At 42.0% G+C, this 13306-nt stretch overlaps 1 protein-coding gene across 10 annotated transcripts in view; it reads right to left on the reverse strand.

The window, feature by feature from the left end:
• CACNA1D (calcium voltage-gated channel subunit alpha1 D) overlaps positions 1 to 13306 on the reverse strand; it is a 320672-nt gene that overhangs the window by 141994 nt on the left and 165372 nt on the right. For 9 of the 10 annotated variants that reach the window (XM_032161274.2, XM_032161273.2, XM_032161268.2 and 6 more), the window contains 3 exons: positions 9311 to 9453; positions 3808 to 3960; positions 3086 to 3282 (listed from right to left, as the gene is read on the reverse strand). In XM_032161274.2, coding sequence (XP_032017165.1) covers positions 3086 to 3282; positions 3808 to 3960; positions 9311 to 9453 — 493 coding nt within the window. Of the gene's footprint in view, positions 1 to 3085; positions 3283 to 3807; positions 3961 to 9310; positions 9454 to 13306 lie in introns of those variants that run through there. The other variant, XM_058442363.1, reaches the window with a different exon arrangement.

Raw genomic sequence — 13306 nt, forward strand, 5'->3', positions numbered from 1 at the left:
AGGTATAAATGAGCTTGAGAATCCTGACCGAATATAAACTTGACTAGATGCAAAACAATGCCCTGCAAAGACTTTGTCTACCATATGTAAATGCCTAAAGGATTCAGAAATGTGCTTATAGTCAACATTTAAAATCTAATCTCTTTTTATCTCCCAAGATGTTCCCTTTATGCCCTAGTTGTGGATAAAAATAGATATTCAGACACGGCACATCTACACTAATGAGGCAATATGCCTGGTACACTTAAAGGATGATGACCATCACTTGTGTTTATTGAGTGCCTGCTCGGTGCCAGGCACCATGCTGGGCAGGGATGTTCTGCTGTGTATCACAGCGGTGTGGCTTCCAGCTGACTGTGGCCCATGAAATATTAGGAAGGCTTGGTTCCTTGGCCCCTGCCTATCTCTATGATGAGCTAATAAATGCAATCAACAGGTAATTAAAAACAATCCTGATGTGTTTCAGAGAGTAAGATCTACGAGAACAGTCGGGAAAACATTACTTAGCTGCCCCCTAGTGCTCTGGAAGGATTCATAAACTGTTGACAGGTGGAAGAATGCCAAGGAAAGAGTGCTGGGTTCTAGTCTAGGCCAGGGGGGTCCCACAGCATGACCCGCAGGCCAAATCCAGCTTGCTGTCTGCTTTTATATGGCCTCAAGCTAAAAATGATTTTTATAATTTGAAATGGTTGGTGGGAGAAAAAATCAAAAGCAAAATATTTCATGACACAGAAAAGTCATAGAAAATTCAAATTTCAGGGTCCATAAATGAAGTCTGATTAGAATAAAGCCACATCCATTTGCTTATGTATTGCCCATGGCTGCTTCCTAGCTATAGTGGAAGGGCTGAACAGTTGCTGAGGTGACCATGTAGCCTGCAAGGCCAAATACATTTTCTATTTGGCCCCTTATGAAAAGGTTTATAGACCCCTGTTCTAGATCAAGGACCACAACCATTTGCTGTAGAACCCAGGGAATGTTCCATGGTCTCTATTCCACTGTCTCCATCTTCAAGATCCTAGATCTTCTATAAAGGGAAACAGACTGGAATAAAGTTTATGAATGGCTTGAGATCCTCCACCAGAATAAAGATGCTGTGTAATTTATGGAGAATGCAATTATACTGTCAAAGTATTAACCACGTGATTGTCATATTAATAATAAAAATAATAATTATATCATCCTAGATGATATTTAAACCTTCTCAGCAAAGTAAGTGAAAACTTTCGTTTCTAGGAGCCTGAAGTTCCCTCTCCTTTAATCATCTACTCCTAGGTTTTACACTTGCTTGGCAACAGGAAAATTCTGAGAATCGATGTGCAGGAATATAACATAAAGTATAAAATTGTTCATTAGTCAAGGCATGCTGGATCTGCAGCTGACAATTCACCATGTCAATAGAGAGAAAAACAAAGCTGAGAGGAGTCACAGATTTTGATTTTTAAAAAAATCAAAATGTTGTCTTACGTACTGTTTGGGGAGGGGAAGTATCAGAGTTGGGCTATTTTGATGATGCTTTTTCTATTTATGAAAAATTTGAAGGGAAGACTGGAATTGAGATCTCAACTAATCTGACTAGAAGTTGCAATTTAGGAAATAATAGTGAAAATGAATGCTTCACCTAACCTGAGGGCCCTCCTGCATACAGAAGCCGTGCCCTTGGCTCAGCCAATATCATCTCCCTCCTCCTTCCTCTTCATGAGAAGACGTTGTTTTATGAATATAAATAACAGACGTGCATACCCACACACACACACATACACACACACACACAGACACACACACACACACTCTCACACTCCTATGACAATCAGAAAAAGAAAGGGAAGTAGGAAAAACAAGATATAACATGTTGGTCATGCTTAAACCTGGTCAAACTAGACTGACTTTGGGGACTAAAGATAAAAATATACCTTCTTTGCCTCATATTAAATATATAGGGACATCTACAATCCTGTGAGCTGGTGAAGGGAAGCAAAAACCTATTTATAACCATTATAGGTTACATTCTTTGAAGTTATGGAGTAATAGGAAATCCTGAAAAGTATCTAAAATTTAGAAACTACCAGAAGCTACTTCTCAATTTACAGGCCTTCTGTCCAAAAGCTGCTGATTTCAGAAGTACTTTATTACTCATTTCCTTTTAACAACTCATGATTAGAATCCTGGTTACTCCCCTTTGGACTTGGATTTCAGCGCAAAATCTACATCTTAGCTGTCTTTACCAGCAACTCTTATACCATAAAAAACAATTTCTAAACTTCTGTGAGCTTTATTTGCATTCTAACAAACTCAGCCCTGGGAAATGGCTGTTAAAATACTATAGCACTTATTTTTATATAGCAAATCTTTCTGGCTCTATCAGGAACAAGAGGAATCAGACCCTTGCCTTGAAAGAGTGTCCAACTGTTTTCATGGCAGGCTGGATGGGTCCACCAGCCCTGGAAGTCTACGTGCCATTCCTACCCTTTCTGCCAGAGGTCTGTAGCTTCAAATAGAAAGGAAGACAGCTAAGGTTTTGTGCTGGGATGATTTATAGTAACACTAAAGATAAGAATGGGAAATATTATCATGGGAGGAACTCACACAGGGTTTAAGGTTATACTGAGTTATGGAAAAGCATGAAAGGGATCCGATTTACAGTCCCTTTCTTCCCTTTAGGATCTAGTAGAGCAAACTGCCTTCATGTATAAACAATTAACTTTAGCCTGTGGCAATCCAGGAGCCTCCTTACCTGGAAAGTGACCCTTTGGCTCTCTTAAGAGTTGAATCAGGATAGCCCTGGCTTCCTGGAGTTCCTCCAAAGGGGACTACTGGCCACCCTTGGCACCAGGTCTTCAGGCAGCACTGGGGAGTAGAAGACTAAAGCCAGAAGCCAACATCATGCAGCAGCTTCCTGTAACTGAAACTGAGGCCCTCAAGGAGCAGGATGATGAAGCCCGCTGGTAAAGACAGCATCTGCTTCCCTTCCCGAATAACTGACTTCAGGGTTTCTTTTCCAGCCACCTCTCCAGTGGCTCTAGCTCACAACATCCACTTATCCAAGGAAAGAACACTCCATAAACTCTCTCCCCAGGGTACTTACCCAGTAGAGCACGTCTGTCCAGCCCTCCATGGTGATGCACTGAAACACAGTGAGCATGGCAAAGGCAAAGTTATCAAAGTTGGTGATGCCTCCGTTTGGGCCAACCCAGCCACTCCTACATTCCGTGCCATTGGCAGTACACTGGCGTCCATTCCCTGAGAACGCACATGGAGCTGGGTCCTCTTCAGCTACGATATCTGCAAACAGAGCAAACAGGCTGCACCACTCAGAACAGAAACACCAGGAAATCCAAGCCAGTGGAAGGTGAGAACCCTTGCCAGAGCCTGGGACACCCTACCACCCCATCTGCGATGCCTCAGGATCCTGCTCATCCTTCAGGTTTCCCGTCAAATGCTCCCTCCTTAGTGGAATCTGTCATTTCCTCTTGTCAGAATTCATGGCTCTTTTCCTCTGCACCTGCGCTTACAGCACCCTCCTTAGACTTAGATAGCACAATGCTGTTGGTTTGCCTCATGTTTTTACTCTGGAGGTCTCTTATCTTGTTTGCCAGGACACATTACACAGGAAATCAGGGTGGAAAGGGAGACTGAATTCTCATCTATTCTGAACATAGCTCATACTAAGAACTGGCTCAGTAAATGTGCTGGTATATTGGGCATTTTTTTCCTATTTTGTTTTAGATTTTCCCCAAACCATGAAAGTTGCTTTGGGTAAAACCAAAAATTTTTAAAGTTAAGTTAGCTACAATTCTCATTACTCACCTGAGTCAGCAAAAAAACACGTTTTGTGCATTTTTCCAATAAAAAGTTCCAGTCCTATAATAGCATAGATTATGATTACAAATAATACCAAAAGGGCTATGTGAAGGAGGGGAACCATGGCTTTTATAATGGAGTTCAAGACAACTTGTAAACCTAGGAAAGAAAAAAAATAAGTTGGTGAGCCAGGAAGACATGCCAATGAATCATATATATAATTCCTAATCATGCCTCCTTTATTTAGAACACATAGTAATAAAAATCAAAGAGGTATTTCAAAGCTTTTCATTAATATTAAGCCTGGATGTGAGATAGACTGAAAAGGAACCTTAAAGATCATCTAGTCCAACTCCCTCACTAGACAGAGGGAAAAACTAAGGCCTAGGGAGGGGACTGCCCAATGTCAAAGTTCATCATTCATTTATGCATTTCTTCATCCATCTGACAAAATTTCTTAAACATCTACCGTGTGGAAATCATAAGGTTTGGTGCTTTGGAGCAATATGAAGATGGTTTATGTAAAATGTTTTCCCTCAAAAAATTATATTCTAGGAGACACAGAATTAAACACAAACAACTCTACCCTGGGGTAGCACATAGATGCTATATGGATATTCCAATAGTTAAAATTAATAGGTGTTGGGAGTTGAAAAGGCCAAAGGGATTGTGACCAACTCAGCATTCCACTGGAGGCTATATGATCAAACAGCAAACTGTTTATCATGAATGCAGGATGTGGGCAAACTCACAACTGCACCTACAGCCAGGTTTGCTGAGGGCAATCACTCCCTGGCACCGTGCTCATTGAGGTTATCTACTGGGACATCTAGAGCCTGTTCTTAGAAGAATGCAGTCTTGCAAGCCTGCTGTAAATCAAGCTGCTGACCGACAACCACTCCCCGCTCTCCCTATCTCCTTTACCCAGTAAAATGTGAAAGGCTCTGAAGCTCAGGGCTTTTGTTCACTAGAAGCAAGGAGCCCCAGACCCCTTCTTCCAAATATACTCTTTTGTCTTTGTCTTTATTCCCATGTTCATCATCCTTTGTTCAGTCCCCCAAGGTCCATGCAGGTGACAAATAGGGATGAATAGGGTGAAGAAAGGGCCCTGAGGCAGCTTCCCTCTGGGCACGGCCCAAAGGCCAGGTAGGCATGGGAGAGAGGCGACTTCAGGGAAGAAGAACAGAGTACCAAAAGCACAGAGGAGAGTAGCAGTGTGGGCTTGAGGGTGGTGAGTCTTGATTGGTGGTTACATAGTGGAAAAGAAAATCAGGAAAGAGAAGTAGATTGCAGCCAGGGTTGTGAGTGTTGAATCTGGGTTACGGAGCCAGACTTTAGACCACTGGCAAAAGGCAGCTGCTTTAGAAAGACCAACAGTACACAGCAGCAGGCCAGACACACAGAGGGGTAGTTCAAGACTGCTGGGGTAGGTGAGGGTGAAGATCAGGATGAGACCAGAACTCAGCAACTGAGTCAGAATGAGAGGAAGGTACCTACAGAGCACACCAGTTATTTGAGCCAGGGTCTTGAGGCAAAATCCCAGTGCACCCAACAAAACTAAGCATTTCAAAGGGAGGTTCTCCAGGAATGAGGGAGGTGGGAGGGGAAGGGGGAAGGTTGAGACTGACTTGAGCCTTGTTAAGTTTGATATTGGTATTATGTAACATTAAGGTAGACGTGTCCTGAAGCTGAAATGTGGTCTTGAGAGACAGGACATGAGAAATGATTATTTCTGGCTCACGTCTGTAATCCCAGCACTTTGGGAGGCCGAGGCGGGTGGATCACTTGAGGTCAGCAGTTCGAGACCAGCATGGCCAACATGATGAAACCCCAACTCTACCAGAAATACAAAAATAGTTGGGTGTGGTGGTGTGCGACTGTAGTCCCAGCTACTCGGGAGAGTAAGGTGGGAAAATCGCTTGAACCTTGGAGGCGGAGGTTGCAACTCCAGTCTGGGTGACAGAGCAAGACTTTGTCTCCAAACAAAAAAGAGAGAGAGAGAGAGAGAGAGAAACGATTATTTCCTACATTTAAAACTTTTGCTGCCATGGAGGTCTTAGGAAGACAGGGTCTTGCTGAGTCTGAAATCCTCAGACTCAGACTCATTACTTTCAATGGCAAAAACCGCAATTACTTTCACACCAACCTAATAGAAGCTACCCATGGAGTCATACTCAGTGCCGGAGTGTGGGTAAGGCTACCCACCAAGGGACAGAAAAAGAGGTCATGAAAAGAAGGATGGGGGCAGCACTCAGGATTAGGATTGGGTGTGAGGAAACAAGAGATGAGGGAGAATGGGCAGGAACCCAGAACCTGCCCTGGAGACCAGGCCTCCTGACCTTGCGTTGGTGTTCCCCATCCTCTCCGTGGCCCCACAACCTCAGCATGACTGTGCTGCTCACTCTTTTCCTTCTTACCTTCTCCTTCCCTGTCCTTCCCTGTTGTTTCTCCACCTCCAAACTTTCCCTCTTCTGCTATCATCTCACTTTCCCAATACATCTTCAGGAAAGAAAGAATGCAAGAAGCTGAGATGCTTACGTCGGAAACCAGAATAGAGCAAGTAAAGAGAAGACTTAGCAATAATGACAAACATTTACCATGATAAGCAGCACAGGAGGAGGCAGGGGAGAGGATGGTGAGGGAAGAACAGTAAGAGGATTTCAGACTCAGCACGCCCCTGCCTTGCTACAACCTCTATTACAACTAAAACTCTGGGTGCTACACCTTTGGATATGTGAATGTCCGCATGGTTTTTTCAAAAATGATCAATTAGGACGATTTTCAATATTTTTACCTCCTACAAGGAACACATGGAAAGGAAAAGACGACACCTGTTCTAATCCCCATGGCCAGGTTTCTATTGTTGTTTTGGTTTTCTTGAGACACCAATGGGCCATGCAAAACCAACTCCCAGCAGTTAGCTCTTCTACATTCCATGGCAGTAAGCTTTGTGAATATTTTTTACATTTAGAGTAACTACTGTATTTCAGATTGGTCACATTTATGAGATGATAAAGTTGTATCCGACTGTGAACATGTATACTTTATTGCATTCAGCTCCTTCGTACATACTCAACATGTACAGTAGTTCTCAGTGGATCTCATGGGACTCTAGTCAAGGAGGCAGAAGTGGGAAGAACACCAGGTCAGGAATGTGGAGATCGTGGGTCTGGTTCTGTCTGGCTACTCACTAGCTGTGAGAACTTCCATAAGGCACTACCTGCAACGGGCCTCAGTTTCCTTGTCTAAAAGATGCAGGCAGACCAGAGGATATTTAGGATTATTTTCCACTTTGATGGTCTTGAACTTTGATAAATGTTTCCCTGTCCAACACGGAAGGACAGGGAAAGAGAAGGTAAGAAGTTAAACAGTGAGCAGCACAGTAGTGCTGAGGTCGAGGGGCCATGGAGAGAATGGGGGACGTCAACACAGGGGTCAGGAGTCCTGGTCTCCAGGGTAGGTTCTGGGTTCCTGCCCATTCTCCCTCACCCTCTTAATGTGGGTGCTTAAGAACTCCACAAATGCCTGTTTGACCACCTTGTGAAATAAATTTACCTTTCTCTGAATGAATATATATTTCCATACACACATGCACACAAAATTATGTCTTACAGAACAGTCTGGATTCTCTTTAGCAGGGACTAAACAATTCCAAGATAAGTGTAAACAGTCAAACATTCCTGGACATTTTTAACAACTTCGGGTACTAGACAAGAAATCAGCAGGCCACGGCTGCTAGAAACCAGCACTAGAAACAGCACATCCGACAGCCTCTGATCCCTTTCTTCAAAAGCCTGGGATGTTCCCTACCTAGGTGGTTAAAAACATAAGCTCAAAAGTCCTCGTACAAGACTCAGACTCACATTTTTCCCTGCTAACCTGGGGGAGAGTTACATACAAATCTCCCTATCAAATTTCAAACAGTGAGGTCTGTTGGGGAAAGGAAGAAATACAGTTTAAAAATAATTCTCAATATCTAGGAGCACTGCACTAGTTTAGTCAGAACCTCATTAGCCAAGGAAGCAGACACAATGCTATGTGAGTTCTTGGATTTTTCACTGGCCAGAAGCTCACATACACACACGCACACAGCCACAGCCCCCAAAGTCTGCACGCAACACATACCATAGACAGGCTGTCCTGTTATTTGCTCTTTGGGGGAAAAAGCTGTCGTGGTTACTTTGAAATTAGATTAAGCTATAACAACTAAATCTGGAAGAACATGTTTGCTCACTGAACTTCTCATTTAATCGTGTTACACTTAACAGAGCCAGTCATTTCCAAGGTATTCCTGTTTTTCTCAATTGATTCCACACAGTTCTGTGGTTTTGACTTGTGCTGATCTTTTTCAATGAAAATAAATGAACCATCTGGAAAAACAAGTACACATAAAACACCACTTCCTACATTTTAAAATGTTAAATTTGGAAATGTGTGTTTTTTTTTTTTTCCAGAGGATTTTTGGTGCATTCTAAGTGCCAACGAATTTAATAAAAATTTCATGAAGAACTTCTGGAGAGGCAAAAAATGTGATCTGTGTTCTTCTGATGGCTTTATGAGTTGTGAAAAACAGGTACACCCTGCAATCCCATATTCTTATTCAGAGGCACCAGCCCTCAGAAAGGTGTTAGGACTTCTACCCATGGAAGTCCCCAACACAGGAGTCATATTAGAGGCAGAGCCCAAACACCTTATGGAAGGATAAGAGGCTGCAGCTGTTGGCCAGGGCACAGACAGGGCATCTATTCCAACTCAGGTATGATCTAACCTGGCCTGGGGTCCTGGAGCCAGAAGCACACTGGGGCCTGGCACTGAGTGGTATGGTAGGGCCTAATGGCTAAAACTCTCTCTCTCACTCACTGAGAGCCTCTGTGCTCCAGACATCCTGTTAGGGGCTCTCCCTCCATTATCTCATTCAGTTCTCACAACAGCCTTCAAGGCAGGTACTCCTGTGCCCTGTATCCAGGTAAGACAGGTGAAGCATTCATCCCTTCCCCCAGAGCTGGGTAGCACAGTTCCTGATAGTAGAGGATCTAATCAGAGTTTCCAGGAGTCCATCCCTCTGATGCTCCCCACTTGGAGAAAAAAAAAAAAGGCAGGCAGCTGAGTCCTCCAACACCCTCATCCACAAACCCACCACTTTCAGAGGGGCAGGCCTGGGAGTGGAGGCGTGGATGGCAGCATGTTGCCAGTAGATGAAAAATAGACCGGAATTAAAGGCCTGAACCCAAGGTCTCACCCTAACGCCTTGTCTTTCTGCAAGAGAAGATTCTCTTGTCCACAAAATCAGAATGACAATAACTGCCACCTGTCCCCCTCTCGGGGCTGTCACGGGGATCCAACGTGACAGTGCAGGCCAAAGTGTCCTGTCAACTGTGAAGGAGGCCATGGTCGTCCGCTGACCCCTGGCTGGCACAGAGCAACTCACCTCGAAGTACCAATGATTCTGAGACCCACCCAGAAGAAAAAACCAGCACACTCCTGACTCTAGGAAACAATAAGTGCTTACTGGGCACTCCTGACACTAGTCGAAGTGGTCGCAACACTCGAAAGGCACGGAGGGCTTTGACATCAAAGCCTCCAGATTTGCCGCTAGAGTGGTTCCCGCCTTCTGTTTCTTTGGTTAATTGTTCCAAAATTACACTAAACAATCTGAAAGAAGAGAAAGAGAAAGAAATGTTAGAGTCTGTCACCCCAGGGAAGCAAAACAGGATGATAATCGTATTTATTTTTGAACAAGGGCTAATTCTGTATGGCTGCCGCTTAAATAAAAGGAAGACAAAGACAAGAACTGGGCTGTGGAATTGGAATACAAATGACCCCATCTCCAAAATGATTGGGACAGGGATTAACCTCATCTGTTTTTATCGCAATGGAGCAGCAGAGAGCAAGTCTGTTCCCAAAGAAGAGGGGACTCCCTGGGAACCCACAGTCAGTGTAGTCACTAACACACACACCCCAACCTTCACCTTCGGAGGGATATTTGGAGGATGTAAATCACAGATACTAAGGAGCTGTGCAAAGGCTAAAGGCAGTTACCTAAGGTAAGGTATTAATATCATCATTCTCTCTTTTGAAATGTGAATAATATTGTACCTGGCAGCCACAATAAATTTTTTCCTAGTTTCAGAAGGTTCGGATAAATCTATTTTCAGGCAATCTGCTCATTTAACAGTGACTTTTGCTCTTTTAAATAAATATTCTTTGGAATTATTGCTCGCTTTTCAGAGTAAGTATAAAATGTGCCCATTTCAAACAGCATCAACTCTGGCCAATCAGTTTGTGGGAATGACTGGCCCAGCAACAAAGAAAAGGTGTCCAAAGTTTAATGAGCAGACAAAGCAGAAACTGCCCCCACTGGGATGCGTCTGGATAGCCAAGACACCAAGTCCATAAGACACAGGATTGTCTGATTACAGCCCTGATTGGGTATAGTTGTGTAGTTCTGAGGCATTTATAGATCAGCCCTTTATTTTAATAACAGTACAGCAATTAGCAACGAACCCAGCCAGGAGGGAAAACAAGCCCGGTCTCTACAAAGCTTCAGATGGTGAGCTCTCCCTTGTTATGACTGAAGAAATAGATCAAATTTATGATAGGCTTCTCTCTCTTCAGCATAGTTTTTAAAAAATTACTGTAAATCCCTGCAGCAAGACTAAAGTGAAAAGTCTCTCCTCCAAAACAAATTCATAGCTTCAGAAAAAGAAAGAAAACTCAAACTCTTCTGAAATGTGTAAGCCACAGGAATTTTCATCCCAAAGGGTTAGCAAAGTAATTTATGCAGGTAGCGACTGAAGACTGCTTTCAAGTATCCGTGTTTTGCAACATATACGTCACGGTCCCTTTATTCCTTGTTCTTCAGCAATGTCCTTGAAAACACATGAAAAATGTCTCTCTCTTGTCACCAAAGAGGCCAAGTCAGAGAGAGAAGCAGGCTGTGTTCCCAGACAGTGCAGGGCTGCAAGGGGCCGGGGCTGGTTTCCACTCCTAAGAGTTATGAGATATTAGGAAACTCCCTCTCCTTCTCTGGGCCTCAGTTCTCCTCTCTACAAAATGCCAAAACTAGATTTAACGACTCAGAGAATGACCTTTCCACTCTAATATTCCGTGATTCTGTTCCTCACCACCACGCCTCTCAAAAAAAAAGTGCCATGGGCCTGAAGAGATAAGGACAGGATGAGAAAGGAGTAACCGACTCTAGATTGTTATTAAAAGTTTACCCTAAGGTGGGAGAAAAAAGACAAGGAGCTGTCTAAACTGACTAAAGTCAGAAACACCAGAATGAGGAGTCACGTTCTTCAAAAAAAGCTTAAGTAATAGAGCCTGAATGCTTGAAATATATCTTTATTGAAAATTTAGAGGCATGGGATAAAAGTTGGCTTAGATCAAACTTTTCTCTAAAGGAATAACTTCAGCTCTGGCAGACACACTGAGTCCTCCTGTGGTCACATTAACAGTTAACATTTTAGAAATATCAATTACTTCCTTAATGTCTTGGTTATTGGGAATCTTGACAAAAGCAATAGGTCACTGTTGACTTGGAATGGAAAAATCCATTGGATTGAGATACAGACTGCAGTTGGAAACTTTAGTGAGTAGGAATTTGATTCAAATGAAGACATCATAATTCTTCTTTTTCTTTTTTAAAACCTTTCTTCCGTTCTTTGACTCCAATTTCGTGCATATTTTAGATAAAAAATAATCTGATTTTCGGAAGTTTTTCTTACAGTCCAGTTCTACTTCAGTTTCCTATATTTTTTTGCATTTTAAATCACTTCATATTGCAGTTTATCTATAATAAAACACACTCATTTAAAGTGTACGATGGGTTTTGAAAAATGCATAAGCCTAAGCAACAAACATCATGATCAAGATAGGGAAGATTTCAACATTTCAAATGATTCTCTTGTGCCCCTTTTGCACAGCCTTGTACAGAGCTTCCCTTGAAGCTCAGCCTTGAGTATCTAGTGATTGGCTGTTCATTGCTAGAGTTTTTTTTTTTTCTTTTTCTAGAACCCATATAAATGGACTCACATAGTATGTTCTCCTGGCTCATCTTATTTTGCTCACCATAATGTTTTTGACACTCATCCACGTTGTTTTATCAGCAGTTCATTTCTTTTTGTTGTTCTGTAATATCCCATTATATAAATACATCACAATGAGTTTATCCATTCACCCGTTGAGGGTTATATGGGTTGTTTCCAGTTTTCTCTACTATGAATAAAGGTTTTTTGTGGACATGTGTTTTCATTTTTCTTGGATAAATACCTAAGAGTAGAACTGGTAATATGGTCATATGGTAAGTCTACGTTTAACACTGTAAGAAATGGGCGCATTTTTTCCAAAGTGATTATACCATTTTCCATTTCTACAACTGGTGTATGAGAGTTCCAGTTGTTCCATATTTTGGTTAAGACCTGGTATTTTCAGTCTTTTTACATTTAGTAATACTAGTGGGTATGCAGTACTGTCACTGTAGTTTTAATTTGCATTTCTCTAATTACTAACAATGTTGAGCATCTTTTCAGATGTTTGTTGATTCACATATCTTCTTTTGTGACGATCTATTCAAATCTTTTACCTATTTGTTTATTGGGTTATCTTCTTACTATTGGGTTGTAAGAGTCCTTTATATATTCTGAATACAAGTGTATGTATTATGAATATTTTTCCCAATGTGTGCCTTGCTTTTTCATTGTCCTCACACTGTCTTTTGAAGAAAAGTTTTAAATTTTGATAAAGTCAACATTTTCAATTACTCTTTCATGGCTGGAGCTTTTTGTGTCCTGAGAAATCTCTGGCTACATTGAGGTCATAGAGGTTTTATCCAATATTTTCTACTATAAATTTCATGGTTTTACACTGCTCAAAGAAATCAGAGATGACACAAACAAATGGAAAAACATACCATGCTCACAAATAGGAAGACTCAATATCAATTAATTAGCCATACTGCCCAAAGCAATTTACAGATTCAATGCTATTCCTATCAAACCGCCAATGACATTCTTCACATAACTAGAAAAAAACAATTTTAAAATTTATATGGAACAAAAAAGGAGCCCGGATGGCCAAGGCAATCCTAAGCAAAACGACAAAGCTGGAAGTGTCACACTACCTGACTTCAAATTATACTACAGGGCTACAGTAACCAAAACAGCATGGTGCTCATACAAAAACAGACACATAGACCAACAGAACATAGTAGAGAGCTCAGAAATAAGGCCACACACCTACGACCATCTGATCTTCAACAAAGGTGACAAAAACAAGCAATGGGGAAAGTACTCCCTGTTCAATAAACCATGCTGGGATAACTGGCAAGCCATATGCACAAGACTGAAACTGGACCCCTTTCTTATACTATATACAAAAATCAACTCAAGATGGATTAAAGACTTAAATGTAAAACCCAAAACTATAAAAAGCCCTGGAAGACAACCTAGGCAATACCATTCTGGACATAGGAATGAGCAAGGATTTCATGATGAAGATGCCAAAA

Source organism: Hylobates moloch, unplaced genomic scaffold (genome assembly GCF_009828535.3).
Source record: "Hylobates moloch isolate HMO894 unplaced genomic scaffold, HMol_V3 SCAFFOLD_8, whole genome shotgun sequence".
Classification (NCBI taxonomy): Eukaryota; Metazoa; Chordata; class Mammalia; order Primates; family Hylobatidae; genus Hylobates; species Hylobates moloch.